The 21,766-nt window shown below is 40.0% G+C and overlaps 1 protein-coding gene across 1 annotated transcript in view; it reads right to left on the minus strand.

Annotated features, from left to right (window-relative positions):
- The window catches only part of PALLD (palladin, cytoskeletal associated protein), a 268,198-nt gene that overhangs the window by 185,313 nt on the left and 61,119 nt on the right, over positions 1 to 21,766 (minus strand). The window contains exons 8-9 of the mRNA XM_042983655.1: positions 16,125 to 16,244; positions 13,487 to 13,829 (exon numbers count right to left, since the gene is read on the minus strand). Coding sequence (XP_042839589.1) covers positions 13,487 to 13,829; positions 16,125 to 16,244 — 463 coding nt within the window. The remainder of the gene's footprint in view (positions 1 to 13,486; positions 13,830 to 16,124; positions 16,245 to 21,766) is intronic.

Genomic DNA, 21,766 nt, shown 5'->3' on the forward strand with positions numbered 1-21,766 from the left:
AGATGTCATGAGAAAAACAATATTTAAGAAGATGCTGACTAGGGGCACCTAGGTGGCTCAGTCGGTTAAGCATCCAACTTAGGCTCAGGTCATGATCTCCTGGTTTGTGGGTTTGCTGGGCTCTGTGCTGACAGCTCAGAGCCTGGAGCCTACTTTGGATTCTGTGTCCCCCACTCTCTCTGTTCTCCCCCGCTCATGCTCTGTCTCTCTCTCAAAAATAAACAAACTTAAAAAAAAAAGGCTGACTAGGTGCACTGATGGTCCCAATGAGGCCCGACCAAAAACAGAAAAGCAAAAAAAAAACAAACAACCAAAAACAAAACAAAACAAAACAAGACCAAGACTGGAAAATAAAGCAGAAATGTGCCAAATATGTCAATAATAATTAATAATGATCGCTTGTATTTGTACAAAGCCTCTGAAGTAATTTTTTGTACTAAAGGAATAATCCTTTATTTTAAAATGTCGTATCAATATGAAACATGACCAGGTTACATAACCAGGAGCAGTAAGAGTTTTTGGAGAAAAAAAAAATGTCAAAAATGTTTACTTGTCCTAAATACAGGATGACAACAATGGCTTCTATCAGAATAAATATCCAAACTATTACTTGCCTTTATTAGGGGTGGAGTGCTTGGTTCAAGGTAAAATCTCTTGGCTTATGACTGTATATAGTGGTTTCTCAATTTTTATAAATTCCATGATAATCCTATTCTACCTTTAAACAGTGTACTGAAGCACATGCTGAATTCACCAGAACCTAGAAATGAGTAGTTTGTTTCCTAGAATAAAAAATACTGATGTTTATAAATTTCCTCTGAAAATAGATCATGGAGGAAATTTGACATGAGGGGGGAAAAAAGACCTATTCATCTGGGCTTATATCTGACAGACTGCTCATAAACCAAGGGGAATGCAGTTAGCAAGAGAAACATGTCTATTTTCTCATATCATCTGAAATTTACTTATTCTTGTTGACCTGGAGTATATAATTCAGACTGATATGGATCTGGAAGAAGGACATGAATTCAAAATTTTCATTTATACATCCATAGACATCTACAAAGTTGGGGTAACTTCTGGTCCCTTTTCAGAGGTTACACTCTTACAAAAATGTCAATGTAACTCAAACCAACCTCCCACCCAGCCCCATGACACAGACTTGGAGTCGCAGCATGGGCTCCCCCCAAATACTCCAGATTCTCAGATGTCTCCCACTAGCATGGACCCTTTGCATTCTCCTCACTCCATCCAAATCCAGATGTCTATGTTTGATGCCCTGAGCTGGACCTAGGTTCCAGTCTGCTTATTTGCCTGCCTGCATTTCATCTACTCCAAGATCTTCCCGTATGAGAAGACAGCAGATCAGCTACAGCACCAGATACAAGCAAACGCAGAACTGCCGCTTATGGGATAGCACCAGGCAGAACTGTAGAGTCAACAGCTTTTGTTCATTAGTTATGATGCAAAATAACAACATGCAAATTTCTCTCCAGCTAACAGCATGGTGAAATGGGGACGGGGTCCCTCAAGTAAAAGGATGTTCTGGAGCCATCCAGTTGCTTTTAGAAACCTCTGCCAATTTTTGGTAAAAACAAAAAATTCTTTATTTCTAATAAGGCAGCTGTTTAGTATCAGAAAAATTTAATGACACAACTAAATATAATTCTGCTTTCTCATGGTAGAATAATTAGAACAAACATGCAGTGAAACTCTTGATGTTATTCCAGAATGCTTCATCATGAATAATCCTCTCCTCTATGTGAAAAGTTGCTTTGTGGTAGAATACAAATAAATGTGAACATTTCGCATTTCTTTTAAAGGATGCCCTTTGAAGAAAGCAAGAGCTATGAAGGAAAGAAGGGCACAAGACATGAAAACACAATCATCCAGAGCAAGGATTTACCTCTGTGGCTAAAAGTATTTGGAAGTCCAAACTATAAACTCTGTTTTAGAAAGTACAGAGAAGAAAAGACGTTTTTACTTTGCAGTGCTTTGTACTGAGGCCATCTTTTATGGCTTTTTTTTTTTTTTTTTTTTTTTTTTTGCTATAAACATTGCATTTAATGATACATTCCTGAAACCAGATGGCATATGAACTATTTCAACAAAGAAAAAAACAAGGACAAGAAAATATTTTGCGGTCTTTCCAAAAATCTTTCACAACCTTCACATTTAATGGCAATTACTAGGAAAGCAGCAAGTTTAAAATTATAGCTGAGGCATATAATTACCCATATTTGACCTATTTACAAACTCTTTTGAAGAAAAAGAATACCAGATAGCTGCACCTACTCTTTTTGGTTCCTGACATATATAATGAAGCAAAAATATTTGGATGGTATGTTAGTGATTCCACGGTTCTACTAGCCTCATATCAGGAGGCTTGCAGCCGGAGTCCCTCACTACCTACTGTAGATACATACATCATTCAACTTAAATAAAAAAACAGATGTAAAGATCATTGTGAAATGGAGGAGGGCACAGAGCAAATACATTTCTAAGGTTTCTGAATTGAGATGGGGTAGAGAAAACACAGTGGGAATGTGGATGCAGAAATTAAATAGATGGATATATTTCCTAAGGTATTTCGCTGAGCGTCATCAAAAACCTTTACAATCAATGTGTGTACTTAAAAAAATTTTTTTGTGATGTTAATTTTTCAGAGAGATAGAGCATGAGCCAGGAAGGGGCCGAGAGAGAGGGAGACACAGAATCTGAAACAGGCTCCAGTCTCTGAGTTGTCAGCACAGAGCCCGATGCAGGCCTTGAACTCACGAACTGCAAGGACATGACCCAAGCCAAAGTCAAAGCTCAACCGACTGAGCTACCCAGGTGCCCCTACAATCAACATATATACTAACAAAAGCCTTCATAAACAGAGGAGGCAGTATTATACCAGTGGGAACCTTCACATCCAGAGGTCAGAAGACATGAACCTAGTTCAGCAAAGTTCGAGACTCTACAATTAATGTACAGTTCTCTTTTGAACAATGAAGCAAATTTATGTGCTCAATTTTGTATGTGATTTATCCAGCCACCTCGTTTCATGAAAATCTGCATATTTTGTTAAATTAGCTTCATGTATGAATTATTCTTAAAACCAAATGAAAGAATAGCTAATTCCTTGCCACATATGGAAAAGGTTTTCAAAAATCTGCATCAATTCCAGTGTTATCCACAAGGTTTGTATAGTCATAACTGTAGTCAAGTAAGGAAGCAGTCATTCTTAGGTTTGTTGAGAAAGTGAATAGTCCGCTTTTACACATGTAATAGAAACCAACTAAAATAAACTTCCCTATTACTAATGTTCTCACCATTAGGTGATGTATTAGTTTGAATGAGAAACTGACATGTTCACAGAAAAAATAAATCCGTGGTAAAAAATTGGCAACCTGACATATTTTAGCCTAAAGTGCACGGAAATAAATTCTCCAATAGTAGAAACTGAAGACACAAAGTGAAATTCAATATATATGGCTCAGAGACTCATTAATTGAGAACAATTGTTTTAAAATATCCAAATATAGGAAATAGGCTTATTCAATAAAAACCCAACTCAAGGTCTTCCTTGGATAGAAAAGGTTAGGAACTCCGAAATGGATCATGGTGCTGAAATGTAACTGAAATAAATAGGGCACTAAAAAGAAGTATGAATTATACTAGAAATGGCTCTATCAGCTTCCAACTACAAATAATCTTCATGAAATAACAGCAAGTGATCCCCTGGGATATTCTTGTTGTCTTATTCTCTCACCTCACCTCTCTGGATGTAAACCTCTACTTAGAGCCCTCCTGTGGTGTTTCCTTCTTCAGCTGTCCCCCGGATCCTTCTCCAGATTCCTTCCATTGTCTATGGGCTTCTTTGACTATTTCTAACCAATATCCTCCGTTTCTATTTTCAATAGAAATGCTTTTGCCTTAACTGAAATCTGTCTTTCCTTGATGTTGTCACTAACTTCATCAGGACCTTCTCTGAGCACAGAGGGCTCTGCATGCTCCCTGTTCCCCAAAGCTATTCTTAGAACAGTTTTGCCATCATCACCCAGCATCTCTTCTTTATTGAAGTTTGTGTGCTCCACCTATAATCACTCTTTCTTCCTTGCTTTTCACCAACAACCTCTGCCATTTCCTCACTTTTCTCAATGACTTTACTATTTAGCCTTTCATTTCCTGCCATCACCTTTGGCCATCATCCATGTTAAGTTCTTCTAGCATCTTGACTTCATTTCCTCTACTCCTGTGACCTTAACTTCCACTTAAACAGACATCTGTTAAATTCCTTTATCACTTGAAGGTTCGTTCTTTCTTAAGGTTTTGAACTTTCAGAGTCTTCTGATCACAACCACTGTCCCCTTTTCCTATTTTCCCATCTCACCCTCCCTTTGAGTCATTTTCACTCTTGGGATTACTTCCACTTTCTGAAGTCAGATCTCTTTCCCCTGAAGGTCCTGAATTTGCCTAATCTGCCTTCCCTTCTGACTCCACACACTGCTTGAGTGATGATTTCTTTTTTAAATTTTTGAGTTAAAAAAAAAATGTTTATTATTTTGAGAGGGAGCAGAAGGGCAGAGAGAGAGGGAAAGAAAGAATCCCAAGCAGGCTCTGTGTTGTCAGCATGGAGCTCGATGTGGGGCTTGAACTCATGAACCATGAGATCATGACCTGAGCCGAAATCAAGAGCTGGCTGCTTAACTGACTGAGCCACCCAGGTGCCCTTTAAAAATAAATTTTTCTAGAGTTGTTTTTTTTTTTAAACAATGATAGATGTCAGTGACATTTCTCAAGGATCATAACATTAAATATTACAATGTCCCCATTGTTCCAGCTCCTTCCTTCAGAGTACAGTCTATGACTGAAAGAAAGTCACAGAACATGCTCACTGAGTCTAGTATGGGTTTTCACTCTTGCTAAGAAATACGTGATTCCTTTCTACATACTTGTGATCACTTCTCAGAGTTCTCTTCAGCCTTTTCACTCTTATTTTTTATTTATTTTATTATTTTTTAATGTTTATTATTGAGAGACAGAGAGACACAGAGCATGAGTAGGGGAGGGGTAGAGACAGGGGGAGACACAGAATCTGAAGCAGGCTCCAGGCTCTGAGCTGTCAGCACAGAGCCCGACGCGAGGCTTGAACTCACAAACCGCGAGATCATGACCTGGGCCGAAGTCAGTCGCCTAACCAACTGAGCCACCCAGGTGCCCCTTTCACTCTTATTTTTTAAGCTATTTTAAAAATTTATTTATTTTGGGAGATAGAGTGCAAGCAGAGGAGGGACAGAGAGAGGAAACAGAGAATCCTAAGTAGGCTCCATGCTGTTGGCACAGAGCCCAATGTGGGGCTTCATCCCACAAACCATGAGATCATGACCCGAGACCAAGAGCCAGATGCTTAACCGACTGAGCTACCATGGTGCCCCACTTTTTCACTCTTCTTAATCTCATGGTTATCACAACATTATTCCTATTTCAGCAGGTGCCTTCATCACATATTTTACTGATAATATTGCTATTTGACTTGGGATCTCAGTTTTCTTTTACCACATCTCTTCTCCTTCACTGCTGTTCTTGAGGGTAACGTTTTCATCCTACTTTCTGTGCAAGGCCTTGTATGGACTATACATTAAATGCTGGTCTTTAAAATAGCTGGCTTATTTTGAGCTTTAAAGTGAAAAATTATTTTATTCCTGTCACTTTTGAAATGTGCAACTGAAAGAAAGTTTTGGTTGGTGTGGGGGTGTTAAAGAGAGTGTTTATGGAGAAGTGAAGTCATTTACGAGTTTAGGACATTGTCTGTGGAGAGCTTCCCGGGGTGTGTTCTAGAAACCCATGTGGAGTCCTGAAGTCAAGTCACTGGCTTCTAGAAGAGAGGAGCTCCAAGAGGGGAAGCGAGAGCATTGGATGCCAGAGCATCCTGCTTCCAACTGTGTGCAAAATTGAGCTTGGTTACTGTTAATGAGAAGGGAGCATCTATGATGAAGAGAAAAATGAGCTGAGGTTAAAGCAGAAGAGACGATGGAGGAGACAAAATTGGAAGTGCTTATTTCCTTCAAAATAATTATTTTTGTTTAATTACAAAAATAATAAACCTTATTGTTGAAAAGTTGGAAAATCAGGACTTGTTAACAAGAAAAGATAACCTGCTCAAAACTCCACCAAAGAACCACTGGTAGTATTCTGATGTACTTCCTTCTAAGATAGAATACACATTTTAGTTGATTTAGGTGTTTATTTTTCATAAAGTTCACATTAAGCTGCACATATAATTTTGCTTCTAGTTTCTTGGGGCTTAACACTATATTGCTATTTTGACAGGAGATCCACAGCATAATCTCTGGGCATACTGTTCATATGTGGCTCCCTCTTATCTCTGAGCTGAGCCCCTCTCTCTTCAAAAAAGCCTCTACCCAGTAGGGACTTCTTTCAACTTACTTTGTAATCACTGAAGGAGCTCTCGCACATAATGAGACAAGATGAGATGCAAATGTTAAAGAAATATTACGCCATCATGTTACTCTTTCATGGAAAGCATCTAATATTTGAAATGTACATACAGTATTTCTTATAGATGGTTGAGCACCACTTTGAATGTACATGGGGTATCTGTAAGTATCTCCAACTATATTTTAGACACCAAATAAGATGACTAGCCATAAAAGTAAGGACTCAACCTCCTTTTGTAAGTGTAATGAAAACACTACATTCACCGAAACACCAGCAGAGCAGAGCACCGTTATCCTGATATCTAAGAATGTGACACTGAGAGCCAATTTTTACATGAAAAAAAAAAAACATGAGGAAGAATACATCAAAATGTTATTCCTTAGTTAAGTTTCACACTTCAGGAAATTCCTTGATTGAATTTTCCATTTCAGGGAGGGGTTGTTTTTAAAGTGATCCAACACCAACAGTGTTAATGCAAAGTCATCATTATACTGTATTTATGAAGAGCCCATATCTACGTGCACAGCCAGGTGCTTCAGAAGTAGGCCCATGATCTTGCCTACATTCCTTATTCACTGTTCTCCAATGTGCTTGGTGAGTGTGAGCATGAGTGTGTGTGTTTGCAAGCATGTGATTTTATAACAAATTGAAAATACTTTCAGCCCTATTTTTTTTTTTTGCCCTAATATTATTTTGAAGGCCCAGCTGATTCCGTAGTTTGCACTTTCACTATTAAACTGCTTTGCTATTTGACTAGACTCAGCAGATAACAAAAATCACTTAACCAGAAACAGAAGCTGATGCCTATTAAGTTTTCAGGATCAAAAGCAGAATGGCTTATCTTCCAAACATTAAATGGGAAAAGAAGGCAACTGGATTGCAATGCAATTCATCTAGGAATCCGTCATTTGTCTACAACATTGACATGATGTTAAAAGATGGGTAGAATTCTTGTGTATGTGCTTGCCAATATGATCTTAGAGATCACTAGATTATATAGATTATTCAAAGGCGATGCTTTTGTCTTTTTCATCTTTGTGTCTTCAGTAGCCAACACTACCTAACACTTTATAGATGCTCAATTATTAATGAGAGGATGAAATGTGCTAGATTTTTAAATACATTTATGTACACTTAAGGACGTCTTCACAACTGCTTTATGATTACATCTCCTTGACCTTTGTTGCTTAGTTTGCCTCAAATTGTTGTGCTGACCTTCTCCTTGCCTGTGTGTGTGTGTGTGTGTGTGTGTGTGTGTGTGTGTACGTGCTCGTGCACGTAAACCTATAAGGTAAGGCTTGTAAAATAGAGCCTAAGAAACCATTTATATTCTGAGGTCAGTGATATAGTGAGTTCTTCAACCCCAACTAGTAGAGGTGGAAGGATGGAAAAATGTTCAACTTTCTAAGTTATACTGACCAAGCCACACAGTGGAGTTGGAGCAGGAGTCCAACATCAACAGGACAGGAAGGGAGTAGCACAGAAGCTCTCAGCCTTTCATCAAGAGTCTGGCATCTGATGGGGGTGTTAACATGTCAAGTACACACACCTTGAACTAGCAGTTCGATTGTACTGTGGCCAACCAACATTGCAAGTATGTACCAGAGAGGAAAAATGTCCTTCTGGACCTTCCAAATGTCTCACTTTCTCCATAATGTTTTAAAGTAAGATGTTGATCAAATGAAACAACAGGAGAAATGAAGAAGAAGTTGAAAAGGGTTCCCAAATTGAGTAACTTGGCTGGATGAATTTTTCCAATGTAATTCTATTCCATGGGATTTTTACTTAATTCTTCATACCATCCCATTTATAAGGTGAATGATATCAGTTGGAAAAGTATGACACAGTGGGAAAACTCTGGAACTGGTGAGGTTTGAAAACAGAAGTCTTACAGTGTATCTAGGTATGAAGTTAAGTGGAACAAATAGGCTTGCTCTAAAAGTGGGAGAGCTCGCTCTTCCTTTTCGTTGGTCTAGCTTTGCTTCATTCAGTCAAAAATGTTTTTGAGCATACTATTCGTTGGGCCCTGATCTAGGTCTGGTTAAAAAAGAAGTGAAAAAAGGTCAAGGTTCCTACTCTCAAAAAGCTCACATTCTAAGAATGGGGCAAAAGCAATAATACACATGCTAACAAGCAAGTCAACAAGAAGCTATCAGAATGAGTTTCATGCTCTGTGGTAATTAAAGTGGATGATTTATTAGAGAATGGCTGGGTAGCTGCTTTAGTTTGGGTGGTCAGGGGAGGTGGTGACATGTAGCTGGGAGTTGAAAGCAAAAAGGAGCCAACTATTAGTAGCAGAACATTCTGGGGAGTAGAACATTCCAGGCCAGGGAACAACTTGTGCTTGCAGTGTGGAGGAAACCTTAAGGAACTTCCAAATATAGCAAGCCACGCACAGTTCAATCACTGATAAAGACAGGGATACAGGCTGCTATTTCCTCATCCTCGATCTCTCAAACCTATCATCCTCCTTCCTGCACATGCAGTCAAAGGACGGGAGTCTGATTTACACAGTGCTTATTATCACAAAGATGTAGCTTCACTTTGTCAGTCCACAACTGCACTGAGGTGACACATAAAATCCCCACTACCTTCAGTATGAGTTTATAGGACATGCCCCTCTCTTGAGACAAGAAGTGCAGAACAATTAGGTGTCTAAGGGTGGGACCGAGAGAAAGAAGAAAGACATAAACAAAGGTAGTGAAATGCAATTATGTCGAAAAGCCTGATTCAGGCTGAAATCATTTTACCCCTTTCAGATAGGAAATGATGCTGTTTTCTCTTTAGAGGTTAGGCGAAGAGAAAGCAGGAAGAACAGGTGCAGAGAGAGTTAAGTCTCTATCTAGTTTTGCTGTTGATTAAGCATGTAAAAATTCTGAAAACAGTTTACTGCCATCCTTCCAGTCAAAGGGCATGGATTTTTTTTTTTTTTTTTTTTTGGCATTTAGGAATTTGTTTTATCAGCAATGCAGGAGAAAGGGCATGATTTTTCATGCTAAGGTGCATATTACTGGCATTAGAGTGGCAAATGTGTATCATTTTATCTGCTGACCTGTCCTGTTTCTGGGTGTAAAGACTTGTCCATTGATTCATCCTTCAGAAATCTCCCTTTTGACTTCTCATGTTGCTTCTTCCACAAGTTTATATTCTACCTCCCTCCCACAAGATGGAGGAAGAATATTCAAAACAAAGAAATAAATGAGATTTGAAAACAGCCTGTTATTCATATATTGTTTGGTCAAATTTAGGAGGTGAGCTCAGTGGAAAAACATGACCATGCTTTTCTATATGCTTTGCAAATCACCTACTAAATTTGGCATTCACAAGTCTCCCTCCATGGTTTATTCCTAGGGATCCCACACATATCCATGCCTTTGAAGGACTATGTTTTGGCAGGAATAAAGAGAAGCAGGGATTTTGTTTCCTCTTAACAAACTGAGCCCTATGTTTATTTTGAACCTTCAGACACAATTTGCAGAGAGTGGGAGGCAACAGGCTCATCTGATGCACTCTGAACAAGGAAAGTAATGTAACAAATACTTCATAAGTTAGGTTTATATTTATTCCTTTCTCTTTTTCTCTGATAAGAAGATTTAAGCACCATGTTGCTTCTTTTCTTTGCATTGTGACAGAAGATCATGAGTATCAGACACTCGGTCACATAACTAACTCTCACGCATGATACTTTTTCCTGTGTAGTGTTCTAAGTGCACTTCTGTTCCTACAGCAAGTGGTCAGTTATGCCACAAATGCACCGTGCTTAGCATATGGCACTTACTGAATAGCCTATATTGAACTGTGTTAAACTTCTACTTGAGGGACAGTATCTGAGACAAAGACACTGAGAGATGCAGAAACTGAAGTAGAGGCCAACATGACACCAAACCAGGAAACTCACCCTCAGGACGGGTGGGAAGGACTCAGCTGGAGGTCTGGGAGGGTTGCAAAGCTATTGGTGAGGACTTCTGTTGGGTAATAAGGGATTGTGGTTGGGCCTTGCTAAAGAAGAGAATTCATGACATTTCTATCTTTTCCTTTTAGTCTTTGATTTTTTTTTTCTTCTCATGATCAGTATTGGAACTACTGAGAGAAAAAATGCAGAGATTTCCTTTTTGAAAATGATCTTTCCTCAGGAGTCTGTTATGTCAAAGGCGATTTCCAGGTTAGCATATTACAAGAGTAAATGTTTTAATTCCTACTATTTGCCCCCTCCTAATTGTTTCCTATTTGTTTGGTTACGAAGGATTCAGAAGAACAAAATGCCATAAAGCCCCAAAGTAGAAGCCTCTCCTTTCATAAAAGGGAATAAAATCACAGGCTAATGGAAAAAGATTAGAGTGATGCATAGTTTTTCACTGTCAACCATAAGAGGCAAAATTTCATTTTCCCAACATACGAAAAGAGACAGACACATGTAAGAATTTTACTCGGTAGTTACCTGTAGTCACTGTTAATAACTTCAATGCCATTCTAAGTTATTCATAGATGTCATTCAATGGAATGATCGAGCATTCCTCTATCAATGGATACAACTTTTAAACCAACGATAAAACCTTTTCAAAAAAGATGATGATAATAAAGGAGGGAAAGACCGGATTAAACCAGTAACACTGGTTATTTGAAAAAGGCGGGATGGAAGAGGAAGAACAAATAGCATGAACTTTGTCTTTAATTACTTCTGTATTGTTTGAATTGGCACACTGAGCATGCATTTACTTTGTAATTAAAACAAATCCAAAAAAAGGTGTTATACCTCATGTAATTTTTTTTAATGTTTATTTATTTTTGAGACAGAGGGAGACAGAGCACGAGTGGGGGAGGGGCTGAGAGACAGGGAGACACAGAATCTGAAACAGGCTCCAGGCTCTGAGCTGTCAGCACAGAGCCCTGATGTAGGGCTCAAACCCATGAACCATGAGATGACCTGAGCTTAAAATCAGACGCTCAACCGACTGAGCCACCCAGGTGCCCCAAAAGTATTATACCTCATAAGAAAACTTTGAAATATATATATTTTGAAAGTGTCATCACAAATTATTTTCTGCCTAGCAAACGGCAGGTAATTATACAATATGAAAAGCATTAAGTGATGTTGTAAGGATATATTTAAGCACATAAAAATTTGAGAAAAAAACCACAATGGCAAAACCTGGTATGAGTAATGTTACTTCTAAGCTACCAGGTTTTGTGATTAGGTACTCTGCCTTTCCCTGAATTTCCTTATGAAGGGGGGAGTAACCCCTTTATATGGATATTAAACACTGAAGTCCATTTCTCCTATAATTTAAATTGTACTGAAAATCTGACTACTAAGCAAATCATGGTGTCATTCCTCAAACCTGTGCTTAAGCTACTCATCTTCTTAATCCACACAGAACTGTTCTCTTTTGTGGACATGTCCGCCCCCGTCACGCACATGAGCATCCCTGTAAAGCAGAGCGACAAGCTGACGAGCTGCTGAAACTCCTGAGATAAGAAGGGCTGTAAATGCCTGTTCACAGCTCCTCATGTTTGCTCGCCTGTGATTTATATCCAATTTATGACAGCCATTATGGTCGATACACTTCATTTAATCAAAGAGCACAGTCAAGTCCTCATCATTAAAAGTCTTCCCCTGGAGACAGCAGGTCCCTCATTTCATTAAAAGCACTACAACAAATACATATTCAAAATACAAAGATAAAAGGAGTCAGCAGCAGCAATTAATTTTATGGGCTGGAGCTACCAGGGTATAAATCTCTTTTAAGGCTGTCACTTTTGAGTCCATTCTACCTGTCTGGCATCTCAGGGGAGCTGGAGCACAGGTACTGAATGTTTACCTGGTATCTTTCACAGTACTGCACACAAACCTAGGAGCCTTGCTACCTGAAAAACGAACTTAGACGAAATGCAAAATTAAGCGTGGTGTAGTAATAGATAGATTTTTGAAACTGCAGCACAAGATTGTCCAGAAGTTTATTTTTCTACACCTGTCTGCCCATTTGCTAACTTAAGACATTCATTTGGCTGGTTGATCAGTCTAACAAGGTTCATGAAATCAGTAAACAAAGCAACATACACATGTAAGATATTCTCATTGAAATATCTTATACATTTTGACATTTCTAACAAATGAGCTGATGACAGAGAGAAGAGAGTAGGCTGTTCAGTACCAGAAAAACAAAGAATAACTCCTAGATCCTGGCAAACTCATTCTCATGGAAATATGACCTCACAGAATATATGTACGTTTTATAGGACTCTGACATTTCCAATGACCCCTATCGGGGCAATAATTCAAGGTCTGTTACGCTATGATAGAACCTATTGAGTTAATTGATTTCTGCCTCTCTCTGACATTGTAATGGCTCCATTCATAACAACTCTCTGCTTGTGTGTGCCAACGGAAACAGCTCATGTCAGATTTATCATGCTAAGAAAATAATGGATATCCAATATGAAGATGGTATTCACAAAAATACGCAGCGCTATGGAATCCCAAAGCCAAGTAGGTTGCGTTGTGAGGGGCACTCTTCTTCCTGACGAGCCTGGTTATCTCTGGTTTTGTTCCCTTCCCCAGGTTCTGCACACTGAATTTCCATCCTGAGCTTTCAGTCTTCCCAGGCTGATCTCTATCCGATTTCCTTACTGATTCTTAAATTTAAAACATTTGGAAGTGTTTTTAATAGAGAGCTCAAAGTAGGTCTCCTTTCCCAACCCCTTTGGGGAGTGGCTACATCCTTGCTATACATTGGAAGGCCAGGCCATGGACAGATATTTTCACAGCTGAAACCAGTTATAGCTTTTAGCAAAAGGTAGATTTGACCAAGCATCTCACTTACCTTCCTTATTTTTAGGTATCTTTTGTATTACTGAAGGACATCCCTCCCAACCCCTACACCCCCGCACTTGTTAGCAAGGTCACATCGGCCAGGGACAGCTTGCCTGCAGAAAAGGCAACTTGCCACATAGTTGAGTCCAGGCAAAAAGTTTTCCCTGGCCAGAAAGGCAATTTAGCAGGGGTATGGAAAGTATTATAAAACCATGCAGAAATACTCACAGTTTGGGTTTGGCAAGCAGAGGTGGTGGCTCCTTAGTGGGTGAAAGGAGGACAGCTGGTGTTGGCAGAGATTTATTACTGTTAGCTTTGCCGTTAATCAGTCCATTTACTCCATGGCTGGGATGGACTCCGTTCGTCTCCCTCTCAGCAGAACTGAACTGCATTTGAAGGGCTGCCATGCTAAGTCCTAATTCCGGGCTGTTCACCTGCTGGATCTCGGATGGCTTCTTTGAAGCCAACTCAAAGGAACTTGTCTCCAAGATGGGAGGGGGAGGTGGAAAGTGTTGGAAGTGATCGCTGTTGGATTCTCCCACTGAGTCATAGTTGCAGTTTTCAGCATTGGCTAAGGAAGGGGAAAGAGAGGAAAAAAAATAATAAGATGTTACAGTTCAACTGTTATTTTTGTGCTATCATAGACTACCTGAGCATCCCTTGCGCCCCATTAAGTTGTTTAAACATTGGGAGCTCTGCTGTGCTTCTATGGTACAGAAGCAAAGCCAGCTGGAGGACCTGGTTCTTCCAAACTGGTTTTCAGGGACTGTTAACCTGTTTCATTTCCTGACTGGGGCCACAAGCGGGGAGACCAGCTACCAACTCATTATTAACAAGTTTCAAACAGGATTAAAGACAGAAGTTGGTAAAAAAAAAAAAATGACAATACAAATAACATCAATTAGACAAAAGTTGGTAAAAAAAATGACAATACAAATAACGTCAATTAAAGACAGAAGTTGGTAAAAAAAAAAATGACAATACAAATAACGTCAATGAATAATGCTTTGTTTGCTCACATTTCCGTGCGGATCTGCACGAACCCGCCACCCGTTAGCTCAAACTATAACGGCTTTATGTGGTACATGATGGGTACGCATTTTATTTAAATCTAAGGAAAGTACAACTCTGAGTTTAAGTAAAATGTCTTATGATCGCATCATGTTTTTCCGATTCAGATAACTGCCACAGCTGTAATTCAGTACAAAAGAAACTTACTTGTTAACTCTCAACAGACAGAAAGCATCTTGCGATAAGATCATGTCATCCTTGGATTCCCCACCTTGCCCAGAGCCCAGCAGAGCTCCAGGAATGAACTCAAAAAGGTTTACTGAGGTCAACTGAACGCTCAAAACTATTTGTTGATTATGTTCGGCTCCCAGCAGATTTACCCCAGGTGAAAATGGGAAATACCGCATGCCAATTTTTGCCACATAAGATGCTTAGAGCCCAGAGTTTTGGCCACGTTGCTGGGATACTGCTATGCCCATCTGACGGGACAGTCTTCAAGCCAGCTCTGCAACAAACCCTGCGGGCCTCCCTGCTCTGCAGCTCCAATCACGGCACTGGCGTTTCTGTTGCCCATTTAAAGTACTGATTCCTATCGACTCCATCACCAATCCAGTGAACTTGACATTTCTTAAGGAGACGAGGAAGCATTTACAACTTCCATTTTAATATCCTTAAGCCAGTCTTGTTTGTGCCTCTGCTGCCACCTAGCACCAACTTCTTACTCTTCCAAAGAGATCCAAGTGCAGTTCCATTGTTCTCCCCAACACTATCTCATGCAGCTACAACCTGTTTCTTGGTTCGCTACAACCTGTTTCTTGGTTCCCTACTGTATGTACTACGTGCCAGGCTTGGCCAAAGCACTATTTTAAAAGCTACTGCAAAATAAATAACAGAAATGAGGCAATAAAAGCAAGCTAAAGTGGGGCACCTGGGTGGCTCAGTTGGTTAAGCGTCCGATTTCGGCTCAGGTCGTAATCTCACAGTTTGTGAGTTTGAGCCCTGCGTCGGGCTCTGTGCTGACAGCTCAGAGCCTGGAGCCTGCTTTGGATTCTGTGTCTCCCCCTCTCTCTGCCCCTCCCATGACCATGCTCTGTCCCCGTTTCTCAACAATAAATACATGTTAAAAAAAATTAAAAAAAAAAAGCAAACTAAAGTGAAGCTACTTACTAATAGCAGAAAGTAATCAAGTAAAGTTCTAAGAAAATAAAGGAAAAAGCCGTTTAATGTTATCTTTGCTAGTGGTACATTTCTGAGTTTTAAAAAATATCCAAGCAGTTCTGAATATTGGTTTCAACAGTATTAATATACTGCTTTAGTTTTTCATATCAGAGTTATAGCCCACTCTCAATGACAATTTGATTTCTAAGATCTTTACGGCTTCTCCGGGTTACATTAGGTTTATCTTGTATTACCTTTTCAGAAGTTTCAATCGAGGCTTAAATAAGGATTTGTTTGTATGAGTACCGGCTCTCCAGTTGGAACTGCTGACAGTAGTGACCGCGCCTCTGATGCAGGGGTGGCCTTCTGATGTCAGCATGATTCTAGGTTGTATGAGGATGTTTGGAAACCAGATCCATTGTTTCCAAGACCAAGTTGCATGACTGAGAAAACAGCCCCATGTGTGTTCAGTTGCTGCACTGTCATTATCTTTTTGTTCTTCATCTCCATGTCTACGCCCTCTCCCCACAAAGCCTTTGTTTCCTGACCAGACGTTGGTTTGTCAGGATAACTCCTGGAGTGGCAGCAGGCATTCCTAAAGGCTGAGCTCTCCTCTGCGGTAGTTCTTCCTGCTGTGGTGAGCCACACACTAAATGCTAGGGAGCAGAACCCAGTTGATCTCTTACTGCTCACATACCTGAGGTGACAATCAGCTGGGCAGTACTGGTTACTGAGCCGTAATCATTTCTTGCGGAGCACGTAAAGACCCCTGCATCTTCAGGGAAAGTCTCAGCGATAACCAGGGTACAGATCTCCTCTGGAAGTGAAGAGAACAGAAGAACTCATCAGAGTGAAACCATGAAGTCACCTCGAAGAAGTCAGACACCCTGCCTTTCTAAAACAAACAAATCAGGCAACAATTGGCGTAGAATCTCTTTACCTACTATTCACAACAGAGTCTCTACATTTAATTTAGCAGTTCAGTGTAGCGGCAAAAACCTTGGAGTCAGACCTGCGCTTTGTGATTTTTGGACAAGAGCAGCCTTGGTTTCCTCACCTATAAATTGGGGATAATGTATACCTAATGGGGTATCTGTGAAGATGAAAGGAGATGTCTGCAACGTGTGTATCTCTGCACTTGGCTTGCAGAGATGCTCAGTAGATTCCGGCTCCATTCTCCTCCAGCTAGTTTGGTTTAGTATGTGTGGAAGCTCTTTCAACTACAACGCAGCTGCCTTTTACATCTGCTCAACTGAAAAGCAGTTAGTGGGGAAAATCAACCTTCTCTGAAATGCTGACAATGGCGGGGGGGGGGGGGGGGGGGGGGCGGAGAGAACAAAATATGTAAATGCTGGGACTACGGACAACTACTTTGGAAGCTACCATTACACAGTGTGGCAGTGTTGCACTTGTAGAGCGTGAAAAGCCCAGACTCTGGAACCAGCTGTCAGGGCTTGGATAAGGGTCCTGCCGTATCTTGCCTCTGTGACTTTGGTCAACGTTCCTGAACGTCAACATTCTTTCTGTAAATTGGAGGAGAAAATAACAGAACCTACCTATAGGGTATTAATCATGCCTCATAAAATTAAGAAGCATTAAGCATCACAGGGTTATGTGGGTAATGATGATCATGACCGTGACAACAGCTGATGGTTACACAGCCCTTGTCAGGGACCAGGTACAGTTATCAGCACTGAGAATAGATTTAGACTTAAGCCTTTTGTCAACCTTACAATTTAGATTTATTATAAGCCCATTTTATTGATAGGAAACTAAAGCACAATAAAGCAAATTGGTTTGCCCAAGATTAACAATTGGTTTGCCCAAATTGGTTTATGAGTGGCAAAATTAGAAATCGAGCCCAGTCAAGTTCCAGACTCCACACTCCCACCAACCACCTATTCCTGTGACAGGCTATACGTTGCGCTTAGGCCACTGCCTGGCACATGGTAAATGCTTTGTTGCCAGTACATATTCCCTCCCAGTTAGCATTAGAAAGAAGCTAGATCTAGAATGTATTAACTAATTTCAAGTTGAATAATTATCTATGCTTTACCAGTAAAATAAAGATTATATTGGCAAATGTTAAGAGAATTGATATTTTTCTGATTCCCACACTCTATCGATTATTCCCATATTACGTAGGTAGGGTAAGACTTCGTACAGTAGACTTTCTAGAAAAATGGCCTCAATTAACCTCCTCTCTGCATCCACGTCCCTTTGTAATGTGACTTGGCAAGCCCTTCCATCACGTGCACCATCTAGTTGCCCTAACCCTTGAATCCCGGCTGGCCTTGTGAGTTGCTTTAACCTAGAATGCAGTGGAAGTGATATCGTTGGTCAGTTCTGAGCCAAAGCCTCAAGGGACCTTGGTCATCCTGCTCCATCTCTTGGAGCTCTACTGAACTCCCAGGTGAGTAAGACTATGCTGGTATGCTGGAGGAAGAGCTACCAAGAGCAGAGGTAAGCCATTTCAACAGGTACCATCCTAACCTAACTCCTTCCCAGCCAACCTGGAAGCTGACCACAGCCGGAGCAAGTTAGTCCAACTGAGGTTGGCTGAGCCTGGTGCAGACCACAGAACTGCCCAGCTGAGGCCAAGCCAAATGGCTGACTCCCAAAATTATGAACTAAACGAACAGTTGCTGCTTTAAGCCACTCATTTAGGGGATGCTGTCCTGGGGAGCAATAGCTAACTGACGTAAATGGAGAAGAGAAAATATTTCTCTTCCAACCTCCTTTTCTGACAGCCCACAAGGGCAGACTTTTGAGACTTGTAGAATAATGTACCTTCCTTCAACTATCAGTAATAAAAACTAGCAAATTGGTCTCAAAGCATATTTTATGCTTTAAACACTGGAAGAAAAAGTGCTAACTGCAGGTTAAAAGGGCTACCTTACAATAAAAACATCTTTACCTATTAAAAGGATCTTTAAGGATCTTATTTTTAAAACACAAATAAAAGTAATAAATGTAGGGGCACCGGGTGGCTCAGTCGGTTAAGCATCCGACTCTTGATTTTGGCTCAGGTAATGATCTCACCATTGTGGGATGGAGCCCCACCTGGGGTTCTGTGGTAGGTGTGGAGCCTGCATAAGATTTTCTCTCTCCCTCTCAGGCTGCACTTACCCCACTTGCTTGCACTCTCTCTCTCAAAAAATACTTAAAAAAGTAATAAATGTAAAAGTAAATAAAAGTATAAAATGAAAAAGACTTCCTTTATATTCTATTCATTGACTTTATTCAATTATACCTTGCCTTCTTAATAATGTCACTTTGTTTCAAATGGAATTATTTTCTTTTTGAGATGGTGGTATCCCTTAAGACTTCCTGTGTTAAAAATAGTGAAAAATACTGGTTAATTAAAAACTCAGCTCTGGTGTTTCCACAAGTAACTGGGGTACTTTTGGCAGGCAATATAACGTGATCACACTGGGTTATACTGCAGCAAGCAGTTTTATATATGGCAACATCGGGCCTCAGATGACTTAAGACAAGATGACTTTGATAACTCATTTCATGTCTCACCTCTGAGTGACACACATTTTTGAAATTTTGCAATCAAAATAGACTTTAAGAGGCACATTTGGTGCGCCCAGTACAAATGTAGATTTATACAGAGACCACCACAGAATTTTCTGGCTTTCCCAGTATTTACCTTGGTGGAAGACAAAGCCAACTGGGCTCAATAATAGCAAACTATTCAGTTCCAATTGCTGTAGTGTTGATATATGGCACAAGAAAAATTCATTCAAATTCTGAACCTAGGTAATATACTATGTTTTATCATTTCAATAATGTATTTCCATAAATCGTGCTCAAATTATGACCGCATCTCATAAAACAGGAGTTGTGGTGTAATGGGTTGGGTAGGTATGAAGTCAGGCATGCTCACCTCTGCTCACCTTTGTCTCAATCAGTGTAAAAGGTTCCCTGTCTCAGGATGCATCTTGGAAACTGGAAAAACACCATGAATACATGGTGGAACTATGAAATGCAATGTATATTTCAAGTATTTTGATATTTTTAAATCAGCAATTTTATTTAAAAAGACGAAAAACTAAAAAAATAAATGACAACTATGAAACTGGCAGGGCTCTGCATTACTCTGGTTTTACTTATACCTTACATCTGGCCTTTCATACACAAAGATCTAGATATAATTATTATTTAAATTCAACTGCATGTCTTAGCTCCTCAATAAGATCAGGCTATTGCAACGGGGAGGAAGGAGGGCTATTCATAAGGTTGGGTGCAGACTATTAATTTTTTTGAATGTTGAATTATGATGCGGTTTCCCAAATCTGTTAGATAAGAATCACCTGGGAGGCTTGTTAAACATGTTGATTACCTAACCCTCTCTTCTCCCCTAGAGATTCTGATGCAGTATACTTGAGGTGGGGCCAAGGATTTAAAACACAAAAAAACATTTTGCAGTTTATTTTTATCTTCAGAAAAGTATGGAAAACTTTGCCCTCAAAAATGGATTTCACACATTTTTTTTATTGCAACCCACAGAGGGGGAAAATACATTTTGTACTTAACCCAGTCCCATGCATACACACACTTGTAAACGTTTCTCAAAACAATATTTAAGATTATATGAAGTGTACCTGACTATTTTCTTTAAAATAATGGTGGTTGTCCTCTGCTTTCATGGGTCACGATCAGCAGTTTAAAAAACATGCTCTATAGTACCTAGCACAGCTCCTGGCTCAATAAACACCAATAAATTCTGACAGAGGTGTCTGGCACATTAAAAAAGGGGGGGAGGTGGCTTCAGGTAAAGGTTTGAGAGATATGGATACATTTGAAGTGCACAATTATTATTTGATTAAAAAGTTCACTGAATAGAAGAAAAACAAGAGAATAAGAGAAACCATGAGGTAATCCTGTGGGGTTTTTGTTTTTTTTACTGTACTGTACACAACTGTTGGCCTTCCAATTGAAAAGGAAGATACAGGGGCATCAGTGGCTCAGTCGGTTGAGTGTCTGACTTTGGCTCAGGTCATGACCTCACGGTTGGTGGGTTTGAGCCCCGCGTCGGGCTCTGTGCTGACAGCTCAGAGCCTGGAACCTGCTTTGTATTCTGTGTCTCCCTCTCTCTGTGCTCTCCTCCACTCACTCTGTCTCTCTCTTTCTCTCTCAAAAATAAACATTAAAAAATTAAAAAAAAAAAAAGGAAGATAGTGTGGAAATAATTCAAGTTGGAGCTTCATATAAGAGTAATCATTTGGAAAGTGAGATATATCTAGAAAGGTACAGGGGATAGGAAATTTTTTAAAAATTTTTTAATCTTTATTTTTGAGAGAGAGAGAGAGAGAGAGAGAATGTGAGTGGGGGAGAAATAGAGTGAGACACAGAATCCGAAGCAGGCTCCAGGGTCTGAGCTGTCAGCACAGAGCCTGATGTGGGGCACAAACCCACGAACTGTGAGATCATGACCTGAGCCGAAGTTGGACACTTAACTGACTGAGCCACCCAGGTGCCCTGGGATAGGAAATTTTATAACTAAATACACAGGGCTACAGAATGAGTTAAAAGTGTACTTAAACAGAAAGAAAAAAATGTACTTAATCAAAGAAGGGTAAAACTTAGGATATTAGTACCATAAGGGATTTTGGAGTTGTCTAGCCCAAATCTCTCATTTCTTCAGGTGAGTTCTAAAGTGATTTTCTCAAGGTCATGGTTAATTAACATTAAAGTCAAAATGTGGAAGACTGTCATCCTGCCTCCTATGAGCAAGCTTTTTTTTTTCCCCCTCAGAGGACAAAGCCTCTCAGCTTTTTTTTTTCCCCCTCAGAGGACAAAGCCTCTCTAGTAGTTCTGCATTTTTTCCTAGTTCAGGGCACAAGGAACTCCATGTAAAATGAGGTAAGGAAAGATTTAAGATAGGAAACAAGGAGTTTTCTGAATCTGAAAATTTTAATTACTCTCACTACCCAAGTAATTCAATAGGAAATTCATCTGCACAAGGAGATGTGCCGTGTGTCTTCAATGATAAATTGGAATAGGATATAAGACCAGTCAAAGGGCTTGTAATGTGGACATACTGGCATCAGAAGAAAAACAGCCTAATCTTTTGAGATTTGAGGGAAAAAAAACCCTCATATACTGGCAGCCCTCTGAGAGATGGGCTTACGGCACAGGTAGGTCACCTCTGTCCCCTGTAGCAGATGCTGCTGGTAGCCATGAAGCCTTCCCAGCTTTCAGCTGCACCGAGGTGCATCCTGCCCAGGGAGCCACTGCCTCAGTCCTACACTATCTCCCCAGTGTTTGGCGTTCTCCGGAAAGGTCTTCTCTCAACCTTGGATTATTCATACCTAGAAAGATGGAGTT

This window comes from Panthera tigris, chromosome B1, assembly GCF_018350195.1.
Source record: "Panthera tigris isolate Pti1 chromosome B1, P.tigris_Pti1_mat1.1, whole genome shotgun sequence".
Taxonomy (NCBI): domain Eukaryota; kingdom Metazoa; phylum Chordata; class Mammalia; order Carnivora; family Felidae; genus Panthera; species Panthera tigris.